Here is a 20,615-nt window from a genome sequence, read left to right on the forward strand (position 1 = left end):
CCCAGAGAGTGGGAATAGGACCTGTGGAGAGCCCACAAGGGGCTTGTTGCGCTCGCCCATCCCCCGCCGGGATCCTGCAGTCGGTATGCTGAAAGCCGGGATCTCCAGCCTAGTGATGATGCACTGTCTCTCCATACCCGCCTGGCTCCTGTGCACGGGTGTGGTATGGAAGGTAGATAGTAACTAGGTCGACAGTGTCTAGGTCAACCACTATTGGTCGACAGGGTCTCTAGGTCGACATGAGTTTTTTATGTGTAGTTTTCTTCGTAGAGTGACCACGAACCCCAATTAGTGCACCGTGTCCCCTTGCATGGCTCGCTTCTCTCGCCATGCTTCGGGCAAGGTGCCTCACCCCACTACCATTTCGCTCTGCACAGATTACCGTTCCAATCATAGTCCACGTGAATCGTTAAGTATGAAAAGGTTTAAAAAAAGAAAAAAATCGTGAAAAACTCATGTCGACCTTTTGACCTGTTGACCTAGAACATGTCAACCTAGAGACCCTGTCGACCTAGAGACCGGATCCCCCTGTGCACATGCGCGAGATCTCGCTATTATCGCGAGATCTCCTATGTGCTGTCTGGAGCCGGAAGCCACTATAGTCTAAATTGATAGCTGCAGGTGTCAAAACAGTCAATGCCACTGACCATTCTTACATTGGCGCCGATAATGATAGGGGTACATGGGGGAGAAGCGGTATCGGCACACCGTGTGCTGCACAGTAGAGACAGAGGGGTATATTTACTAAAATGCAGGTTTATAGAAGTAGAGATGTTGCTCATAGCAACCAATCTTCTTATACCAAGAAGCTCGTTCTAGAAAATAATAACCTGAATCTGGTTTACTGTTGGCAACATCTCCACATCTGTAAACCTGCACTTTAGTAACTACACCCCAGAGAGTGCAGGTTGGAGGGGTCTGCTCATTAGACCTTACAGTCCTAGGGGTGAGCGGCAGGCAATCATGAGATCGCCTGTCGGGATCCCAACGCTCACAATGCAGACGCCGGAATACTGGCACCTCAGGCTTTTCTCCTTCTGTGGGTGTCCACGACACCCATAGAGAGAGAATATATCTCTCCCCGCTGCAGGCATACTGGCGGCCGGGATGCCAGTAAATAGTATGTATTCCGGGTGAGCGATATAATTGGGAAGGTGACTGTGATAAGATGGGGAGGGAGGACAGAGAGTGAGAGGAGGGCTGGCGGGCTGTGAAGAACAGATACTTTTGCAGGGCATACTTGACTCCATGAGGAGGGGAGAATATCAGACAATTTAGGCAGATAGAAGTCAATTGCATAAGTTATCTAATAGAGTTAAAGACATTAAAATGTTTGTTATGTATGGGGAAATGTGTTTACCCTGGATTGCAACTTTATCTAACATTTCTTAAGGTTCAAAGTTCTCTGACCATGAAAGTTTTGTACGTACAGTATATTTATCCATATTAGAAGCTCTTTTCTCAGAAGAAACTTGAAGTTTAAGTTTAATGGTCCTTTTAAGAATGTCTGTTTCCATGCTGCCCCATACACACATCTGAGTGTGGTCGTTACTGTGCAGATTTTTATATCCCTGTTGTTAAGAAATTACTTAAAAATGTAATAAATGGGTTCTTCCAGGAAGAAAGTGATACTCGGACATGTTTAGTTTGGAACTGACAGCTATAAACATTTCAAAACAAAGTTTGGCAAGGCAATTACCTATTCAGGGGGTATTTCGTAGTGTGTTGTAGAATTGTTGTGTGACACTAATGCAAGTCTCACTCTCCTAAATGGTTGTTTGATAAGTGCATGCCGGCTGCCCACAGGATTATCGGTGTGATCAGTTGCTCTTCTGCCTTTTGGATAAGATCAAGTGTAGTATCTGTTCTGTTGAGGTTTTGGTGATGAGTTGCCACAATGGAGCAATATATCTAGGTTCCCTGGAGAAGGACCAGTTGCTAATAAGACCTAAGGTGCTATGGGCCCCAGTGTATAGCTGTCTGGGGGTTCCCAAACAAGGACATGGTTAGAGATACCCTGTCCCACAAGTAGAGCACTTGGCACCACTGAAACTGCTGGTTCATTTATTTTTATTTCTCTAACGTCCTAGTGGATGCTGGGGACTCCGAAAGGACCATGGGGAATAGCGGCTCCGCAGGAGGCTGGGCACAAAAGTAAAAAGCTTTAGGACTACCTGGTGTGCACTGGCTCCTCCCCCTATGACCCTCCTCCAAGCCTCAGTTAGATTTTTGTGCCCGAACGAGACGGGTGCAGGCTAAGGGGCTCTCCTGAGCTGCTTAGTGTAAAAGTTTAAAGTAGGTTTTTTATTTTCAGTGAGACCTGCTGGCAACAGGCTCACTGCACCGAGGGACTAAGGGGAGAAGAAGCGAACTCACCTGCGTGCAGAGTGGATTGGGCTTCTTAGGCTACTGGACATTAGCTCCAGAGGGACGATCACAGGCCCAGCCATGGATGGGTCCCAGAGCCGCGCCGCCGGCCCCCTTACAGAGCCAGAAGACTGAAGAGGTCCGGAAAATCGGCGGCAGAAGACGTCCTGTCTTCAATAAGGTAGCGCACAGCACCGCAGCTGTGCGCCATTGCTCTCAGCACACTTCACACTCCGGTCACTGAGGGTGCAGGGCGCTGGGGGGGGGCGCCCTGAGACGCAATAAAACACCTTTTTTTGGCAAAAAATACATCACATATAGCTCCTGGGCTATATGGATGCATTTAACCCCTGCCAATTTTTCCATAAAAAAGCGGGAGAAAGGCTGCCGAGAAGGGGGCGGAGCCTATCTCCTCAGCACACTGGCGCCATTTTTTCCTCACAGCTCCGTTGGAGGAAAGCTCCCTGACTCTCCCCTGCAGTCCTGCACTACAGAAACAGGGTAAAACAAGAGAGGGGGGGGCACTAAATTGGCATATTAATATATACAGCAGCTATATTAGGGAAAAACACTTATATAAGGTTATCCCTATATATATATATAGCGCTCTGGTTTGTGCTGGCAAACTCTCCCTCTGTCTCCCCAAAGGGCTAGTGGGGTCCTGTCCTCTATCAGAGCATTCCCTGTGTGTGTGCTGTGTGTCGGTACGTTGTGTCGACATGTATGAGGAGGAAAATGGTGTGGAGGCGGAGCAATTGTCTGTGTTAGTGATGTCACCCCCTAGGGAGTCGACACCTGACTGGATGGTCTTATGGAAAGAATTACGTGATAGTGTCAGCACTTTACAAAAGACTGTTGACGACATGAGACAGCCGGCAAATCAGTTAATACCTGTACAGGCGTCTCAAACACCGTCAGGGGCTCTAAAGCGCCCGTTACCTCAGGTCGATACGGACACTGACTCCAGTGTCGACGGTGAGGAAACAAACGTATTTTCCAGTAGGGCCACACGTTACATGATCACGGCAATGAAGGAGGTTTTGAACATTTCTGATACTACAAGTACCACAAAAAAGGGTATTATGTGGGGTGTGAAAAAACTACCCGTAGTTTTTCCCGAATCAGATGAATTAAATGAGGTGTGTGATGAAGCGTGGGTTTCCCCCGATAAAAAACTGCTAATTTCTAAAAAATTATTGGCATTATACCCTTTCCCGCCAGAGGTTAGGGCGCGTTGGGAAACACCCCCTAGGGTAGATAAGGCGCTCACACGCTTATCAAAACAAGTGGCGTTACCGTCTCCTGATACGGCCGCCCTCAAGGAACCAGCTGGTAGGAAGCTGGAAAATATCCTAAAAAGTATATACACACATACTGGTATTATACTGCGACCAGCAATCGCCTCAGCCTGGATGTGCAGTGCTGGGGTGGCTTGGTCGGATTCCCTGACTGAAAATATTGATACCCTGGACAGGGACAATATATTATTGACTATAGAGCATTTAAAGGATGCATTTCTATATATGCGAGATGCACAGAGGGATATTTGCACTCTGGCATCAAGAGTAAGTGCGATGTCCATTTCTGCCAGAAGAGGATTATGGACGCGACAGTGGTCAGGGGATGCGGATTCCAAACAGCATATGGAAGTATTGCCGTATAAAGGGGAGGAGTTATTTGGGGTCGGTCTATCGGACCTGGTGGCCACGGCAACGGCTGGGAAATCCACCTTTTTACCCCAAGTCACCTCGCAGCAGAAAAAGATACCGTCTTTTCAGGCTCAGTCCTTTCGTCCCCATAAGGGCAAGCGGGCAAAAGGCCACTCATATCTGCCCCGGGGCAGAGGAAGGAGAAAAAGACTGCAGCAGACAGCCTCTTCCCACGAACAGAAGCCCTCCCCCGCTTCTGCCAAGTCCTCAGCATGACGCTGGGGCCTTACAAGCGGACTCAGGCACGGTGGGGGCCCGTCTCAAGAATTTCAGCGCGCAGTGGGCTCACTCGCAAGTGGACCCCTGGATCCTGCAGGTAGTATCCCAGGGGTACAAATTGGAATTCGAGACGTCTCCCCCTCGCCGGTTCCTGAAGTCTGCTTTACCAACGTCTCCCCCCGACAGGGAGGCGGTATTGGAAGCCATTCACAAGCTGTATTCCCAGCAAGTGATAATCAAGGTACCCCTCCTACAACAGGGAAAGGGGTATTATTCCACGCTGTTTGTGGTACCGAAGCCGTACGGCTCGGTGAGACCTAGTTTAAATCTGAAATCCTTGAACACTTACATAAAAAGGTTCAAATTCAAGATGGAATCACTCAGAGCAGTGATAGCGAACCTGGAAGAAGGGGACTATATGGTGTCTCTGGACATCAAGGATGCTTACCTCCATGTCCCAATTTGCCCTTCTCACCAAGGGTACCTCAGGTTTGTGGTACAGAACTGTCACTATCAGTTTCAGACGCTGCCGTTTAGATTGTCCACGGCACCCCGGGTCTTTACCAAGGTAATGGCCGAAATGATGATTCTTCTTCGAAGAAAAGGCGTCTTAATTATCCCTTACTTGGACGATCTCCTGATAAGGGCAAGGTCCAGAGAACAGTTAGAGGTCGGAGTAGCACTATCTCAAGTAGTACTACGACAGCACGGATGGATTCTAAATATTCCAAAATCGCAGCTGATTCCGACGACACGTCTGCTGTTCCTAGGAATGATTCTGGACACAGTACAGAAAAAGGTGTTTCTCCCGGAAGAGAAAGCCAGGGAGTTATCCGACCTAGTCAGGAACCTCCTAAGACCAGGCCAAGTGTCAGTACATCAATGCACAAGGGTCCTGGGAAAGATGGTGGCTTCTTACGAAGCGATTCCATTCGGCAGATTCCACACAAGAACTTTTCAGTGGTATCTGCTGGACAAATGGTCCGGATCGCATCTTCAAATACATCAGCGGATAACCCTGTCTCCAAGGACAAGGGTGTCTCTCCTGTGGTGGTTACAGAGTGCTCATCTCCTAGAGGGCCGCAGATTCGGCATTCAGGATTGGGTCCTGGTGACCACGGATGCCAGCCTGAGAGGCTGGGGAGCAGTCACACAGGGAAGAAATTTCCAGGGCTTGTAGTCAAGCATGGAAACGTCACTTCACATAAATATCCTGGAACTAAGGGCCATTTACAATGCCCTAAGTCAGGCAAGACCTCTGCTTCAGGGTCAGCCGGTGTTGATCCAGTCGGACAACATCACGGCAGTCGCCCACGTAAATAGACAGGGCGGCACAAGAAGCAGGAGGGCAATGACGGAAGTGGCAAGGATTCTTCGCTGGGCGGAAAATCATGTGATAGCACTGTCAGCAGTGTTCATTCCGGGAGTGGACAACTGGGAAGCAGACTTCCTCAGCAGACACGATCTTCACCCGGGGGAGTGGGGACTTCACCCAGAAGTCTTCCACATGATTGTGAACCGTTGGGAAAAACCAAAGGTGGACATGATGGCGTCCCGCCTTAACAAAAAACTGGACAGATATTGCGCCAGGTCAAGGGACCCTCAGGCAATAGCTGTGGACGCTCTGGTAACACCGTGGGTGTACCAGTCAGTGTATGTGTTCCCTCCTCTTCCTCTCATACCAAAAGTACTGAGAATCATAAGAAGGAGAGGAGTAAAGACTGTACTCGTGGTTCCGGATTGGCCAAGAAGGACTTGGTACCCGGAAATTCAAGAGATGCTCACGGAAGACCCGTGGCCTCTACCTCTAAGAAAGGACCTGCTCCAGCAGGGACCATGTCTGTTCCAAGACTTACCGCGGCTGCGTTTGACGGCATGGCGGTTGAACGCCGGATCCTGAAGGAAAAAGGCATTCCGGATGAAGTCATCCCTACCCTGATCAAAGCCAGGAAGGATGTAACCGTACAACATTATCACCGTATTTGGCGTAAATATGTTGCGTGGTGCGAGGCCAGGAAGGCCCCTACAGAGGAATTTCAACTGGGTCGATTCCTGCATTTCCTGCAAACAGGACTGTCTATGGGCCTCAAATTAGGGTCCATTAAGGTTCAAATTTCGGCCCTGTCAATATTCTTCCAAAAAGAACTAGCTTCTGTTCCTGAAGTTCAGACGTTTGTCAAGGGAGTACTGCATATACAGCCTCCTTTTGTGCCTCCAGTGGCACCTTGGGATCTCAATGTAGTTTTGGGATTCCTAAAATCACATTGGTTTGAACCACTCACCACTGTGGACTTAAAATATCTCACATGGAAAGTGGTAATGCTGTTAGCCCTGGCTTCAGCCAGGCGTGTCTCAGAATTGGCGGCTTTATCCTATAAAAGCCCCTACCTAATTTTTCATACGGACAGGGCAGAATTGAGGACTCGTCCTCAATTTCTCCCTAAGGTGGTTTCAGCATTTCACTTAAACCAGCCTATTGTGGTGCCTGCGGCTACTAGGGACTTGGAGGATTCCAAGTTGCTGGACGTAGTCAGGGCCCTGAAAATATATGTTTCCAGGACGGCTGGAGTCAGAAAATCTGACTCGCTGTTTATCCTGTATGCACCCAACAAGCTGAGTGCTCCTGCTTCTAAGCAGACGATTGCTCGTTGGATTTGTAGTACAATTCAGCTTGCACATTCTGTGGCAGGCCTGCCACAGCCAAAATCTGTAAAAGCCCATTCCACACGGAAAGTGGGCTCATCTTGGGCGGCTGCCCGAGGGGTCTCGGCTTTACAACTTTGCCGAGCAGCTACTTGGTCAGGGGCAAACACGTTTGCTAAATTCTACAAATTTGATACCCTGGCTGAGGAGGACCTGGAGTTCTCTCATTCGGTGCTGCAGAGTCATCCGCACTCTCCCGCCCGTTTGGGAGCTTTGGTATAATCCCCATGGTCCTTTCGGAGTCCCCAGCATCCACTAGGACGTTAGAGAAAATAAGAATTTACTTACCGATAATTCTATTTCTCATAGTCCGTAGTGGATGCTGGGCGCCCATCCCAAGTGCGGATTGTCTGCAATACTTGTACATAGTTATTGTTACAAAAATCGGGTTATTGTTGTTGTGAGCCATCTTTTCAGAGGCTCCTTCTGTTATCATGCTGTTAACTGGGTTCAGATCACAAGTTGTACGGTGTGATTGGTGTGGCTGGTATGAGTCTTACCCGGGATTCAAAATCCTTCCTTATTGTGTACGCTCGTCCGGGCACAGTATCCTAACTGAGGCTTGGAGGAGGGTCATAGGGGGAGGAGCCAGTGCACACCAGGTAGTCCTAAAGCTTTTTACTTTTGTGCCCAGTCTCCTGCGGAGCCGCTATTCCCCATGGTCCTTTCGGAGTCCCCAGCATCCACTACGGACTATGAGAAATAGAATTATCGGTAAGTAAATTCTTATTTTTTTTACCTGTCATGACCTTTGGGATTGGCTGAAATATTTTTTATACATCTGGATTGGGGTATTACAACACCTATTTATCCCTTTAAAACATTTACATTTTTGTCTTTTTTTCACGTATTGTGACCAGGGGTGGGCGGAGGTAATTGTGGTATATGTATACCACGTTCCAAAAACTGTAAGAGGCTCCCAGTTTATTGGTGAGCTGGTGATTGTTGTCCCTCAGAAGACCTCTGGGCCCACCGTTGCAGGTCCTAGGCCCCTAATTGGGTGTAGCTACAAGAATCAGAAGGTTGAGGAATCCCCCTTGCAACAGAGACCTGGAAAACCTGTGTCCCCTAGAGGCATTATTGGTCTGAGGGTCAGGAAGTTAATCAGGTGTTTGCCAAAAAAGCACCTTTCATGCACATAACATTAGCTGATTCAGATACGCACACTTCTGGCTTTCAGTGGAAAAAAATGGACGCTCCTCCGTGTGTATGTGGCCATGTATATCGGTTGCAGTTAAAATGCCAGCTGTCTGGATCCCAGCGTTCAGGTTACCAATGCCGAAATCCCAGTGCACCAGGAATAGATCCTGCGTGCGCCACCGAGCCCACAAGGGGACTCTTAGCGCTCACCCCGCTGCCGGTATTCTGGCGGGCGGGATGCCGCTTTTGGGATATTGACAGCCGGTAAAACGTATGTAACCCATGTATATATTTTTGTAATAAACAATAATAGCAATATAAAAGTAAAAAATTAAGTTGTGTGCTTTTTTACATTTCTGCCTGATTAATGAGCCTCGGGATGCTGCAATGTATAGATTTGTTTTTTTGTTTTTTTTACAAGAGAAATGTTTCCATACTTTGAGTTGCTGATCAGTTAATTTTTTAAAGACTATTTAATTTTGCCTGTTGCAGGGAAGCTCTGGGAGGGAGAAAGTGCTGTTTCTAAGACTGAATCTACTGCAAGGGATTGTAAATTACCACAACGGAAAAGCCAAAGAGGCGTCAGAAAAACTGGCAGAGGTAAGATGCTGCAGCTGATATACTGACCCCAGAACCTGTTTCTCTAACGTCCTAAGTGGATGCTGGGGACTCCGTCAGGACCATGGGGAATAGCGGCTCCGCAGGAGACAGGGCACAAAAATAAAGCTTTAGGATTAGGTGGTGTGTACTGGCTCCTCCCCCTATGACCCCCCTCCAAGCCTCAGTTAGGTTTTTGTGCCCGTCCGAGCAGGGTGCAATCTAGGTGGCTCTCCTAAAGAGCTGCTTAGAAAAAGTTTTTAGGTTTTTTATTTTCAGTGAGTCCTGCTGGCAACAGGCTCACTGCATCGAGGGACTTAGGGGAGAGAATTTCAACTCACTTGCGTGCAGGATGGATTGGATTCTTAGGCTACTGGACACCATTAGCTCCAGAGGGAGTCGGAACACAGGTCTCACCCTGGGGTTCGTCCCGGAGCCGCGCCGCCGACCCCCCTTACAGATGCTGAAGATTGAAGGTCCGGAAACAGGCGGCAGAAGGCTCTTCAGTCTTCATGAAGGTAGCGCACAGCACTGCAGCTGTGCGCCATTGTTGTCACACACTTCACACCAAGCGGTCACGGAGGGTGCAGGGCGCTGCTGGGGGCGCCCTGGGCAGCAATATTTAATACCTTTATGGCAAAAGAATACATCACATATAGCCATTGAGGCTATATGTATGTATTTAACCCATGCCAGATATCTAAAACTCCGGGAGAAAAGCCCGCCGAAATAGGGGGCGGGGCTTATTCTCCTCAGCACACAGCGCCATTTTCCTGCTCAGCTCCGCTGTGAGGAAGGCTCCCAGGACTCTCCCCTGCACTGCACTACAGAAACAGGGTAAAACAGAGAGGGGGGGCATTTTTTGGCGATATTTTGATATATTTAAGCTGCTATAAGGAACAACACTTATATAAGGTTGTTCCCATATATATTATAGCGCTTGGGTGTGTGCTGGCAAACTCTCCCTCTGTCTCCCCAAAGGGCTAGTGGGGTCCTGTCTTCGATAAGAGCATTCCCTGTGTGTCTGCTGTGTGTCGGTACGTGTGTGTCGACATGTATGAGGACGATGTTGGTGTGGAGGCAGAGCAATTGCCGATAATGGTGATGTCACCCCCCAGGGAGTCGACACCGGAATGGATGGCTTTGTTTATGGAATTACGTGATAATGTCAGCACATTACAAAAATCAGTTGACGACATGAGACGGCCGGCAAACCAGTTAGTACCTGCCCAGGCGTCTCAGACACCGTCAGGGGCTGTAAAGCGCCCTTTACCTCAGTCGGTCGACACAGACCCAGACACAGACACTGAATCTAGTGTCGACGGTGATGAAACAAACGTATTTTCAAGTAGGGCCACACGTTATATGATCACGGCAATGAAGGAGGCTTTGCATATCTCTGATACTGCAAGTACCACAAAAAGGGGTATTATGTGGGGGGTGAAAAAACTACCTGTAGTTTTTCCTGAATCAGAGGAATTAAATGATGTATGTGATGAAGCGTGGGTTAACCCAGATAGAAAAGTGCTAATTTCAAAAAAGTTATTAGCATTATACCCTTTCCCGCCAGAGGTTAGGGCGCGCTGGGAAACACCCCCTAGGGTGGATAAGGCGCTCACACGCTTATCAAAACAAGTGGCGTTACCGTCTCCTATTACGGCCGCCCTCAGGGATCCAGCTGATAGGAGACTGGAAACTACCCTAAAAAGTATATACACACATACTGGTGTTATACTGCGACCAGCCATCGCCTCAGCCTGGATGTGCAGTGCTGGGGTCGTCTGGTTGGATTCCCTGACTGAAAATATTGATACCCTGGATAGGGACAGTATTTTATTGACTATAGAGCAATTAAAGGATGCTTTCCTTTATATGCGAGATGCTCAGAGAGATATTTGCACTCTGGCATCGAGAGTAAATGCGATGTCCATATCTGCCAGAAGGAGTTTATGGACGCGACAGTGGTCAGGTGATGCGGATTCCAAACGACATATGGAAGTATTGCCGTATAAAGGGGAGGAATTATTTGGCGTCGGTCTATCGGATCTGGTGGCCACGGCAACTGCCGGAAAATCCACCTTTTTACCTCAGACCCCCTCCCAACAGAAAAAGACACCGTCTTTTCAGCCGCAGTCCTTTCGGTCCTATAAGAACAAGGGGACAAAAGGACAGTCATATCTGCCTCGGGGCAGAGGAAGGGGTAAGAGAGGGCAGCAAGCAGCCCCTGCCCAGGAACAGAAGCCCTCTCAGGGTTCTGCAAAGCCCTCAGCATGACGCTGGGGCCTTACAAGCGGACTCAGGAGCGGTGGGGGGTCGACTCAAGAATTTCAGCGCACAGTGGGCTTGCTCACAGGTGGACCCCTGGATCCTGCAGGTAGTATCTCAGGGTTACAGGTTGGAATTCGAGAAGTCTCCCCCTCGCAGGTTCCTAAAGTCTGCTTTGCCAACGTCTCCCTCAGACAGGGCGACGGTATTGGAAGCCATTCACAAGCTGTTTTCTCAGCAGGTGATAGTCAAGGTACCCCTCCTACAACAGGGAAAGGGGTATTACTCCACGCTATTTGTGGTACCGAAGCCGGACGGCTCGGTAAGACCTATTCTAAATCTGAAATCTTTGAACCTGTACATACAAAAATTCAAGTTCAAGATGGAGTCACTCAGAGCAGTGATAGCGAATCTGGAAGAAGGGGACTATATGGTGTCCCTGGACATAAAGGATGCTTACCTGCATGTCCCAATTTGCCCTTCACATCAAGGGTACCTCAGGTTCGTGGTGCAAAACTGTCATTATCAGTTTCAGACGCTGCCGTTTGGATTGTCCACGGCACCTCGGGTCTTTACCAAGGTAATGGCCGAAATGATGATTCTTCTGCGAAGAAGAGGCGTATTAATTATCCCTTACTTGGACGATCTCCTGATAAGGGCAAGGTCCAGAGAACAGCTGAAGGACGGAGTAGCACTAACCCGACTAGTGCTGCAACAACACGGGTGGATTCTGAATTTTCCAAAATCTCAGTTGACCCCGACGACACGTCTGCTGTTCTTGGGAATGATTCTGGACACGGTTCAGAAAAAGGTGTTTCTTCCAGGGGAGAAAGCCAGGGAGTTATCCGAACTTGTCAGGAACCTCCTAAAACCAGGGAAAGTGTCTGTGCATCAATGCACAAGAGTCCTGGGAAAGATGGTGGCTTCTTACGAAGCGATTCCATTCGGCAGATTCCACGCACGAACTTTTCAGTGGGATCTGCTGGACAAATGGTCCGGATCACATCTGCAGATGCATCAGCGGATAACCTTATCGCCACGGACAAGGGTGTCTCTTCTGTGGTGGTTGCAGAGTGCTCATCTGTTAGAGGGCCGCAGATTCGGCATACAGGACTGGGTCCTGGTGACCACGGATGCCAGTCTGAGAGGCTGGGGAGCGATCACACAGGGAAGAAACTTCCAGGGAGTATGGTCAAGCCTGGAGATGTCTCTTCACATAAATATACTGGAGCTAAGAGCGATTTACAATGCTCTAAGTCTGGCAAAACCCCTGCTTCAGGGTCGGCCGGTGTTGATCCAGTCGGACAACATCACGGCAGTCGCCCACGTAAACAGACAGGGCGGCACAAGAAGCAGGACAGCAATGGCAGAAGCTGCAAGGATTCTTCGCTGGGCGGAAGATCATGTGATAGCACTGTCAGCAGTATTCATTCCGGGAGTGGACAACTGGGAAGCAGACTTCCTCAGCAGACACGATCTACACCCGGGAGAGTGGGGACTTCATCCAGAAGTCTTCCACATGATTGTGAACCGTTGGGAAAAACCAATGGTGGATATGATGGCGTCCCGCCTCAACAAAAAACTGGACAGGTATTGCGCCAGGTCAAGAGACCCTCAGGCAATAGCTGTGGACGCTCTGGTAACACCGTGGGTGTTCCAGTCAGTGTATGTGTTCCCTCCTCTGCCTCTCATACCAAAAGTACTGAGAATTATACGGCAAAAGGGAGTAAGAACGATACTAGTGGCTCCGGATTGGCCAAGAAGAACTTGGTACCCGGAACTTCAAGAGATGCTCACGGAGGATCCGTGGCCTCTACCTCTAAGACGGGACCTGCTTCAGCAGGGACCGTGTCTATTCCAAGACTTACCGCGGCTGCGTTTGACGGCATGACGGTTGAACGCCGAATTCTAAGGGAAAAAGGTATTCCGGAAGAGGTCATTCCTACACTGGTAAAAGCCAGGAAGGAGGTGACTGCACAACATTATCACCGCATTTGGAGGAAATATGTTGCGTGGTGTGAGGCCAGGAAGGCCCCCACGGAGGAATTTCAACTGGGTCGATTCCTACATTTCCTGCAAACAGGATTGTCTATGGGCCTCAAATTGGGGTCCATTAAGGTTCAAATTTCGGCCCTGTCGATTTTCTTCCAGAAAGAATTGGCTTCAGTTCCTGAAGTCCAGACTTTTGTAAAAGGAGTACTACATATACAGCCCCCGGTTGTGCCCCCAGTGGCACCGTGGGATCTTAATGTAGTCTTGGATTTTCTCAAATCCCATTGGTTTGAGCCGCTCAAATCGGTGGAGTTGAAGTATCTTACATGGAAAGTAACCATGCTACTGACCCTGGCTTCAGCCAGGAGAGTATCAGAATTGGCGGCTTTATCATATAAGAGCCCATATCTGATTTTCCATACGGACAGGGCAGAACTGCGGACGCGTCCTCATTTTCTGCCTAAGGTGGTGTCAGCGTTTCACCTGAACCAGCCTATTGTGGTGCCTGCGGCTACTAACGATTTGGAGGATTCCAAGTTGTTGGACGTGGTCCGGGCATTGAAAATATATATTTCAAGAACGGCAGAAAGTCTGACTCACTGTTTATATTGTATGCACCCAACAAGATGGGTGCTCCTGCTTCTAAGCAGACGATTGCTCGTTGGATTTGTAGCACAATTCAACTTGCACATTCTGTGGCAGGCTTGCCACAACCTAAATCTGTCAAGGCCCATTCCACAAGGAAAGTGGGCTCATCCTGGGCGGCTGCCCGGGGGGTCTCGGCATTACAACTCTGCCGAGCTGCTACTTGGTCAGGGGCAAACACGTTTGCAAAATTCTACAAATTTGATACCCTGGCTGAGGAGGACCTTGAGTTCTCTCATTCGGTGCTGCAGAGTCATCCGCACTCTCCCGCCCGTTTGGGAGCTTTGGTATAATCCCCATGGTCCTGACGGAGTCCCCAGCATCCACTTAGGACGTTAGAGAAAATAAGAATTTACTTACCGATAATTCTATTTCTCGTAGTCCGTAGTGGATGCTGGGCGCCCATCCCAAGTGCGGATTGTCTGCAATACTTGTACATAGTTATTGTTACAAACAAATTCGGGTTGTTATTGTTGTGAGCCGTCTGTTCAGAGGCTCCTACGTTTGTCATACTGTTAACTGGGTTCAGATCACAAGTTATACGGTGTGATTGGTGTGGCTGGTATGAGTCTTACCCGGGATTCAATATCCTTCCTTATTGTGTACGCTCGTCCGGGCACAGTATCCTAACTGAGGCTTGGAGGGGGGTCATAGGGGGAGGAGCCAGTACACACCACCTAATCCTAAAGCTTTATTTTTGTGCCCTGTCTCCTGCGGAGCCGCTATTCCCCATGGTCCTGACGGAGTCCCCAGCATCCACTACGGACTACGAGAAATAGAATTATCGGTAAGTAAATTCTTATTTTTTGCATAAATGGGTTGCTGTCCTGTAACCCTCCTCAGGTTGTGCAGTTTTGTCTAGCATGTACAATACTTACTATATATGCTGATCTCAAAATGAAAAACCAGCGTTGGTCAGTATTATTTTGTGACCATCTTTTTGTGTGGTACACAACGATGACCAATGGTGATGCTATGAAATCGGCCAGTAATATACTTATGCAAGCTGTGTGTAAAGCAGTTACAGCGCAAAAAGAACAGTATGTTGTAGTACAATTGTGGGATTGATAATCAACATCAGATGCAAATTGACTCTTTGGCTGAACATTGGTTGGGAACTACATTTAGATTTCACAGTCGTTCTCTAGCCCTGCCCTATTTCTCTAACTCTATTGTTCATTCTCTGGTAGGTTGGAAAATGTGTGGTACAACTGGCCGCCAGTTTGTACGGACAGAGATCCTATTGCTAGTAGCTGGGATAGAGTTAAAGGGTGGGCTTATATGGGACAACTTGAAGTTTATCTCCACCTGGATTTGGTTATAATTTAGTCTCTCTCCTTTCCATCGAGCCAAGTACAGCATGCCCATTATCATTGCGTGGAGACGTACTGTCAGCGCATGTTGCTGTTCCCTAAGGATTAGACTGTTCATGAACTCATCCTACAGTGTTTTCATGAACTGTCCAAGCTGCTTACACAGTCTGATCCTCAGGACACAGCAAGATTGCACTGACAGCACGTCCTCATGCCTCAAAGCCAGCGTGCCCTGCTTCATTCTGTCCGGTTGCTATGACTTTCTAGTCCAGAAACAAAGCAAACTACAATCATGCTTTGCCCAGGATTGCTGGTTTCACAACACTTGGGGGTATATTCAATTAGCGTCGGATCCATTCCAATATGCATTTGTCGGAATGGATCCGACAACCCCTATTCAATCTCCTCTCAATTCGACTTTTTCAAGTCGAATTGAGATGAGGGATCCAGAGGAGGAGAGGTGGGGGAGCTGCGGGGAGACCAGCGGGGGACAGCCGCCGGCAGACGGAGGAGATCAGCGCTACAGTAGCGCTGCAGGAGGATGTCACACAGCCGCCAGACCTCACAGCAGTGTCCACCCGGCTCCAGCAAGTGTGACCTCACTTGCTGGAGCCGGGTGGACGCCGCTTGTGACATCCTGCTGCGGCGCTTTGCTGTAAGCAGAAACTTAAGTTGGACACGTGTTGGTTGTCTTACAACCTTCATCGATGCATGTGTGAGGTCATTGCCGATCTGGAAGAGCCGATGTAACTCAATGCTTTTATCAATCCATGTAACAAGAAGCTAGTACGTTGTGATTTTTATTGTTGTTTCAGGCAAACAGATTGTATAATGAAATTTCCATAGACCCCACCAAAGTAGAGACCTTGCTGCAGCTGGGATGTTCTGCTCAGGAGGCGCGCCTGGCACTGAGAGCATGTGATGGGAACGTGGAACATGCTGCAAATCATATCGAATATAAACGAGAGGTACAACAAAACCTTCACTCAGATAAACTCCATGTAAGCGGTTCTTATTAGAGCCAGGTGCCGAGCGAATTGGATACTGCTGAGAAATGGAAATTGCTGTTCTATAGATAAAGCCAGATAAGTACTTCTAAACCCCCGACAAAAAATGCAACCTATGCTGTATTAAAGGGCTGATCATCATATGTTATGGTCTTTTTCCTATGCACAGCAGACTTCCTCTCTTCAGTATATAGAAGGTCACAGTCACTGGACCTTTTCATCTGTAATTGCTAATAACCTGAAACTAAAGCTCACACTCATTTGCACAGAAAATGTAATTATAGGGATCTGTTCAATTACGGTCGGGTTTTTTAAAAAGTCGGAAAAGCGGCACTTTCTGACTTTTTTAGGTCGAATTTGGATTCGACCTATTCAAGTATAGTGCCGGTTTGCCGACTTTTTAAAAAATCCGACTTGTAGGAAAACATGTGGATCGGCAGATTAGCCGCAGATACATGTGTTTTATTGGATTTGCAGGCGATTCCAACAGTTTTTTGGCCCATTTTCGACAACGTGAATCTGACTTTTTTTTTTTTAAGTCGGATCGGCATTGTCGAAAAATGGTCAAAAACCTGTTGTAATTGCCCGCAAATTGAATACTGAACTGTCGGATCCTCTCAGACGGAGACGATCTGACAGTGATTGAATAGACTCCATAGTGTTGTTATCTCACGTTCTGTTAAACCAGGGGAACTTCTAGATGCATGATTGGGAAACTTCATTATATGAAGCTTTTATATAAGCTAACTTATACTGTGGCTTCAATGGGCCTTTAAATTTAAGGACAGCAGTTGTGGTGAAGATGATTCATTGGTGGTTATTCCGAGTTGTTCGCTCGCTAGCTGCTTTTAGCAGCATTGCAAACGCTAGGCCGCCGCCCTCTGGGAGTGTATCTTAGCATAGCAGAATAGCGAACGAAAGGTTAGCAGAATTGCTACTAAATAATTCTTTGCAGTTTCTGGGTAGCTTCAGACCTACTCCTAGATTGCGATCAGCTCAGTCCGTTTAGTTCCTGGTTTGACGTCACAAACACGCCCTGCATTCGGCCAGCCACTCCCCCATTTCTCCAGACACTCCCGCCTTTTTACCTGACACGCCTGCGTTTTTTAGCGCACTCCTGCAAAACGCTCCGTTACCACCCAGAAACACCCCTTTCCTGTCAATCACTCACCGATCACCAGTGCGACTGAAAAGCGCCGCATGGACAACAGCAAAACTGCTAAGTTTTTAGTTAAATAACTAAGCGCATAGCGAAAATGGCAACGAGCGAACAACTCGGAATGACCACCATTGTCGCTCTCTCTTTTCTTCCTATAACACTATGAGCAATTACCTCCCTTTGTCTGTGAATGCAAAGTTCAGTAACAATACAGTGACACATTGGGGGTAATTCTGAGTTGATCGCAGCAGTAAGTTTGTTAGCAATTGGGCAAAACCATGTGCACTGCAGGGGGGGCAGATATAACATGTGCAGAGAAAGTTAGATTTGGGTGTGGTGAGTTCAATCTGCAGCAGTGTAAAAATAAAGCAGCCAGTATTTACCCTGCACAGAAACAAAATAACCCACCCAAATCTAACTCTCTCTGCAAATGTTATATCTGCCCCCCCCTGCAGTGCACATGGTTTTGCCCAACTGCTAAAAAAATTTCCTGCTGCGATCAACTTGGAATTACCCCCATTATTCCTATTCTCTGCATAGGTAACTGCATAGAAGCAATCTATATGTACAGTTAGAAGTAAATATTGCTCTTTTGACTCTTATTGAATTTATGATTGTGAATATATTCTTAAAAGGCCGCTTTATATTTTGTAGGAAAAAGCAAAGATTAAAAAAGAAGAGCGAGAAAAGAGGAAGAGGAGACTAGACAAGATCAATACTCTGAGAGGGATGGGATACTCTGAGACCGCTGCGGCAAAGGCCCTAAGTCAGGCTGGTGGCAACATTGACCGTGCAGTTCAGGTAAGTTTTCTGTTCTCCCAGGTTATGAAGTTGTCTGTCTCCACCTAAAACATGGACTTTCTCAACAATAATAAAAAATAAAAAAAAAACTGTATTTTTGTTCATAAGCGATCAAATCACTTATTTGAAGCCAAGTACATTAAGTGGTTTACAAAATGTTTTTTTGGCAGAACTATGCGAGCAAAGAGGTCAGATAAGCCAGAAATGCACTGGTTTCTTTTCTGCCATTTGCTATAATTATTTGATTACAATAAAAACAAATAATTGCAAACAAAACCATTTCCTATACCTATACAGTATGTATCTCCTCAACATGTCATGACAGAAGGCACCGAGACCGCAAACAATCAGTTAAGGCCCTTACACACTGGCCGATATATCGAGAATGGCCGATATATCGCGGGTCCGTCGGCCGGTGTGTACGGCCCTATACGTCTGTGAACTCCGCCGTTCACAGACTTATCGCGTCGGCCCCGCAGCACAGCTGACGGCCAATATATCTACCGATATATCGGTGCGTCGCTGTGTCCTACACATGCTGCGGCGGCCGGCGGTGATTGACAGCTGAGCTGGGCGGGCGTGTGTACACGCCCACCCAGTTCATGATGTCAGTCCCCGACGGATCGTGCAGTGTGTATGCTCAACACACTGCTCGATCCGTCCATAGATATAGCTGCAGATCAATTGATCAGCAGATATATCTTCCAGTGTGTACCCACCTTAAGTGGAGTGCCGGACTATACTTTGCCAAATATATATATATATATACAGTCCCAGAGATCCGGCTCTCCTTAATAATGATTCCTGCGCCGGGTTCCTCCGCAATAGGAAGAGATACACAAGCAGTGGGCATGGCACTCCTGGCGACTTGTGTCAATAAGAACTCTCAAGTAGGCAGAATATGAAGTACAACGTTTCAATGCCGGTTTATTTAAGGCATTTTCCTCATTTACCTGAGGAAAATGCCTTAAATAAACCAGCATTGAAACGTTGTACTTCATATTCTGCCTACTTGAGAGTTCTTATTGACACAAGTCGCCAGGAGTGCCATGCCCACTGCTTGTGTATATATATATATATATATATATATATATATATATTTTTTTTTTTTTTTTTTTCTCTTACGTCCTAGAGGATGCTGGGGACTCCATAAGGACCATGGGGTATAGACTGGCTCCGCAAGAGATAGGGCACCTAAAAAGAACTTTTACTATGGGTGTGCACTGGCTCCTCCCTTTATGCCCCTCCTCCAGACCTCAGTTAGATCTTGTGCCCAGAGGAGAATGGGTGCACTGCAGAGAGCTCTCCAGAGTTTTCTGTTGAAAAAGAATTTTGTTAGGTTTTTTATTTTCAGGGAGTCCTGTTGGCAACAGGCTCCCTGCATCGTGGGACTGAGGGGAGAGAAGCAGGGCTGGCTTAACGGTTGGGCTCTGTTTCTAAGGCTACTGGACACCACTAGCTCCAGAGGGAGTCGGAACACAGGTCTCACCTAGGGTTCGTCCCGGAGCCGCGCCGCCGCCCTCCTCACAGATGCCGAAGATAGAAGCCGGGTGAGTATGAGAAGGCAGAAGACATCATAGGCGGCAGAAGACATCAGATCTTCATGAGGTAAGTTGCTCCCATTCACACACACAGAGCAGCACTGAAGGGTGCAGGGCGCAGGGGGGCGCCCTGGGCAGCAATAAACCTCACATTTGGGCACTGACAAGGTAGATTAGGCTGCTGGGCAGTAATTCTACGATCCCCCGCCATTTTCTATAAAAAAATCACCGGGACCGAAGCCCGCCGTCGGGTGGGCGGAGCTTGATCCCCAGCACTAACCAGCGCCATTTTCTCCACAGAAGCTGCATGAGGAAAACGCTGGCTCCCTGGTCTCTCCCCTGCTGAACATTCAGGCTGGAAAAAAGAGGAGGGGGGCATTTTGAGCGCAGTGAGTGGGAATCTGGTCATTTTATATATAAAAGCGCTATCTGGTCATATTTTTCCAGTGTTATTAAGCGCTGGATGTGTGCTGGCATACTCTCTCTCTGTCTCTCCTAAGGGCCTGGTTGGGGTTTTGTCCCCTTATAGGTTAATCCCTGTGTGTGTGGGGTGTCGGTACGTGGTGTCGACATGTCTGAAGCGGAAGGCTTTTCCAAGGAGGAGGTGGAGCAAATGAGTGGTGTGTCCCCGTCGGTTGTGCCGACTCAGGAATGCATGGACATGTGGCATATGTTGAATGCAAGTGTGGCATCCTTACATAAGAGGCTTGATAAGGCTGAATTAGGGGGGACATCAGGGGGTCAATCCTCGGATTGGACCGACTCACAGGGCCCATCGGGGTCTCAAAAGCGTCTCTTAACACAAGACACGACTACCGACACGGACTCTGATTCCAGTGTCGACTATGACGAAGTGAAATTGCACCCTAGGGTGACGAAAAGCATTCAGTGTATAATTGTGGCAATAAGGGATGTGTTGCATATTGCGGATGAACCCTCGGTCCCCGACACAAGGGTGCACATGTTTAAGGGAAAGAAACAGATTATACATTTTCCCACATCTCATGAACTAAATTATTTCTTTGAAAAAGTTTGGGAGACTCCGGAAAAGAGACCGCAGATACCCAAAAGAATTTATATGGCATACCCCTTCCCTAAACAGGACAGGGAGCGTTGGGAATCACCTCCCACTGTGGACAAGGCCCTGACGCGCTTGT

General features: G+C 47.9%; 1 protein-coding gene across 1 annotated transcript in view; it reads left to right on the top strand.

Moving 5' to 3' along the window:
* NUB1 (negative regulator of ubiquitin like proteins 1) overlaps positions 1-20,615 on the top strand; it is a 176,863-nt gene that overhangs the window by 106,567 nt on the left and 49,681 nt on the right. Inside the window, exons 10-12 of the mRNA XM_063921843.1 lie at positions 8,631-8,738; positions 15,766-15,918; positions 17,771-17,917. Of these exons, the coding sequence (XP_063777913.1) occupies positions 8,631-8,738; positions 15,766-15,918; positions 17,771-17,917 (408 nt within the window). The remainder of the gene's footprint in view (positions 1-8,630; positions 8,739-15,765; positions 15,919-17,770; positions 17,918-20,615) is intronic.

The sequence above is a fragment of the Pseudophryne corroboree genome, chromosome 5 (assembly GCF_028390025.1).
Source record: "Pseudophryne corroboree isolate aPseCor3 chromosome 5, aPseCor3.hap2, whole genome shotgun sequence".
NCBI lineage: Eukaryota > Metazoa > Chordata > Amphibia > Anura > Myobatrachidae > Pseudophryne > Pseudophryne corroboree.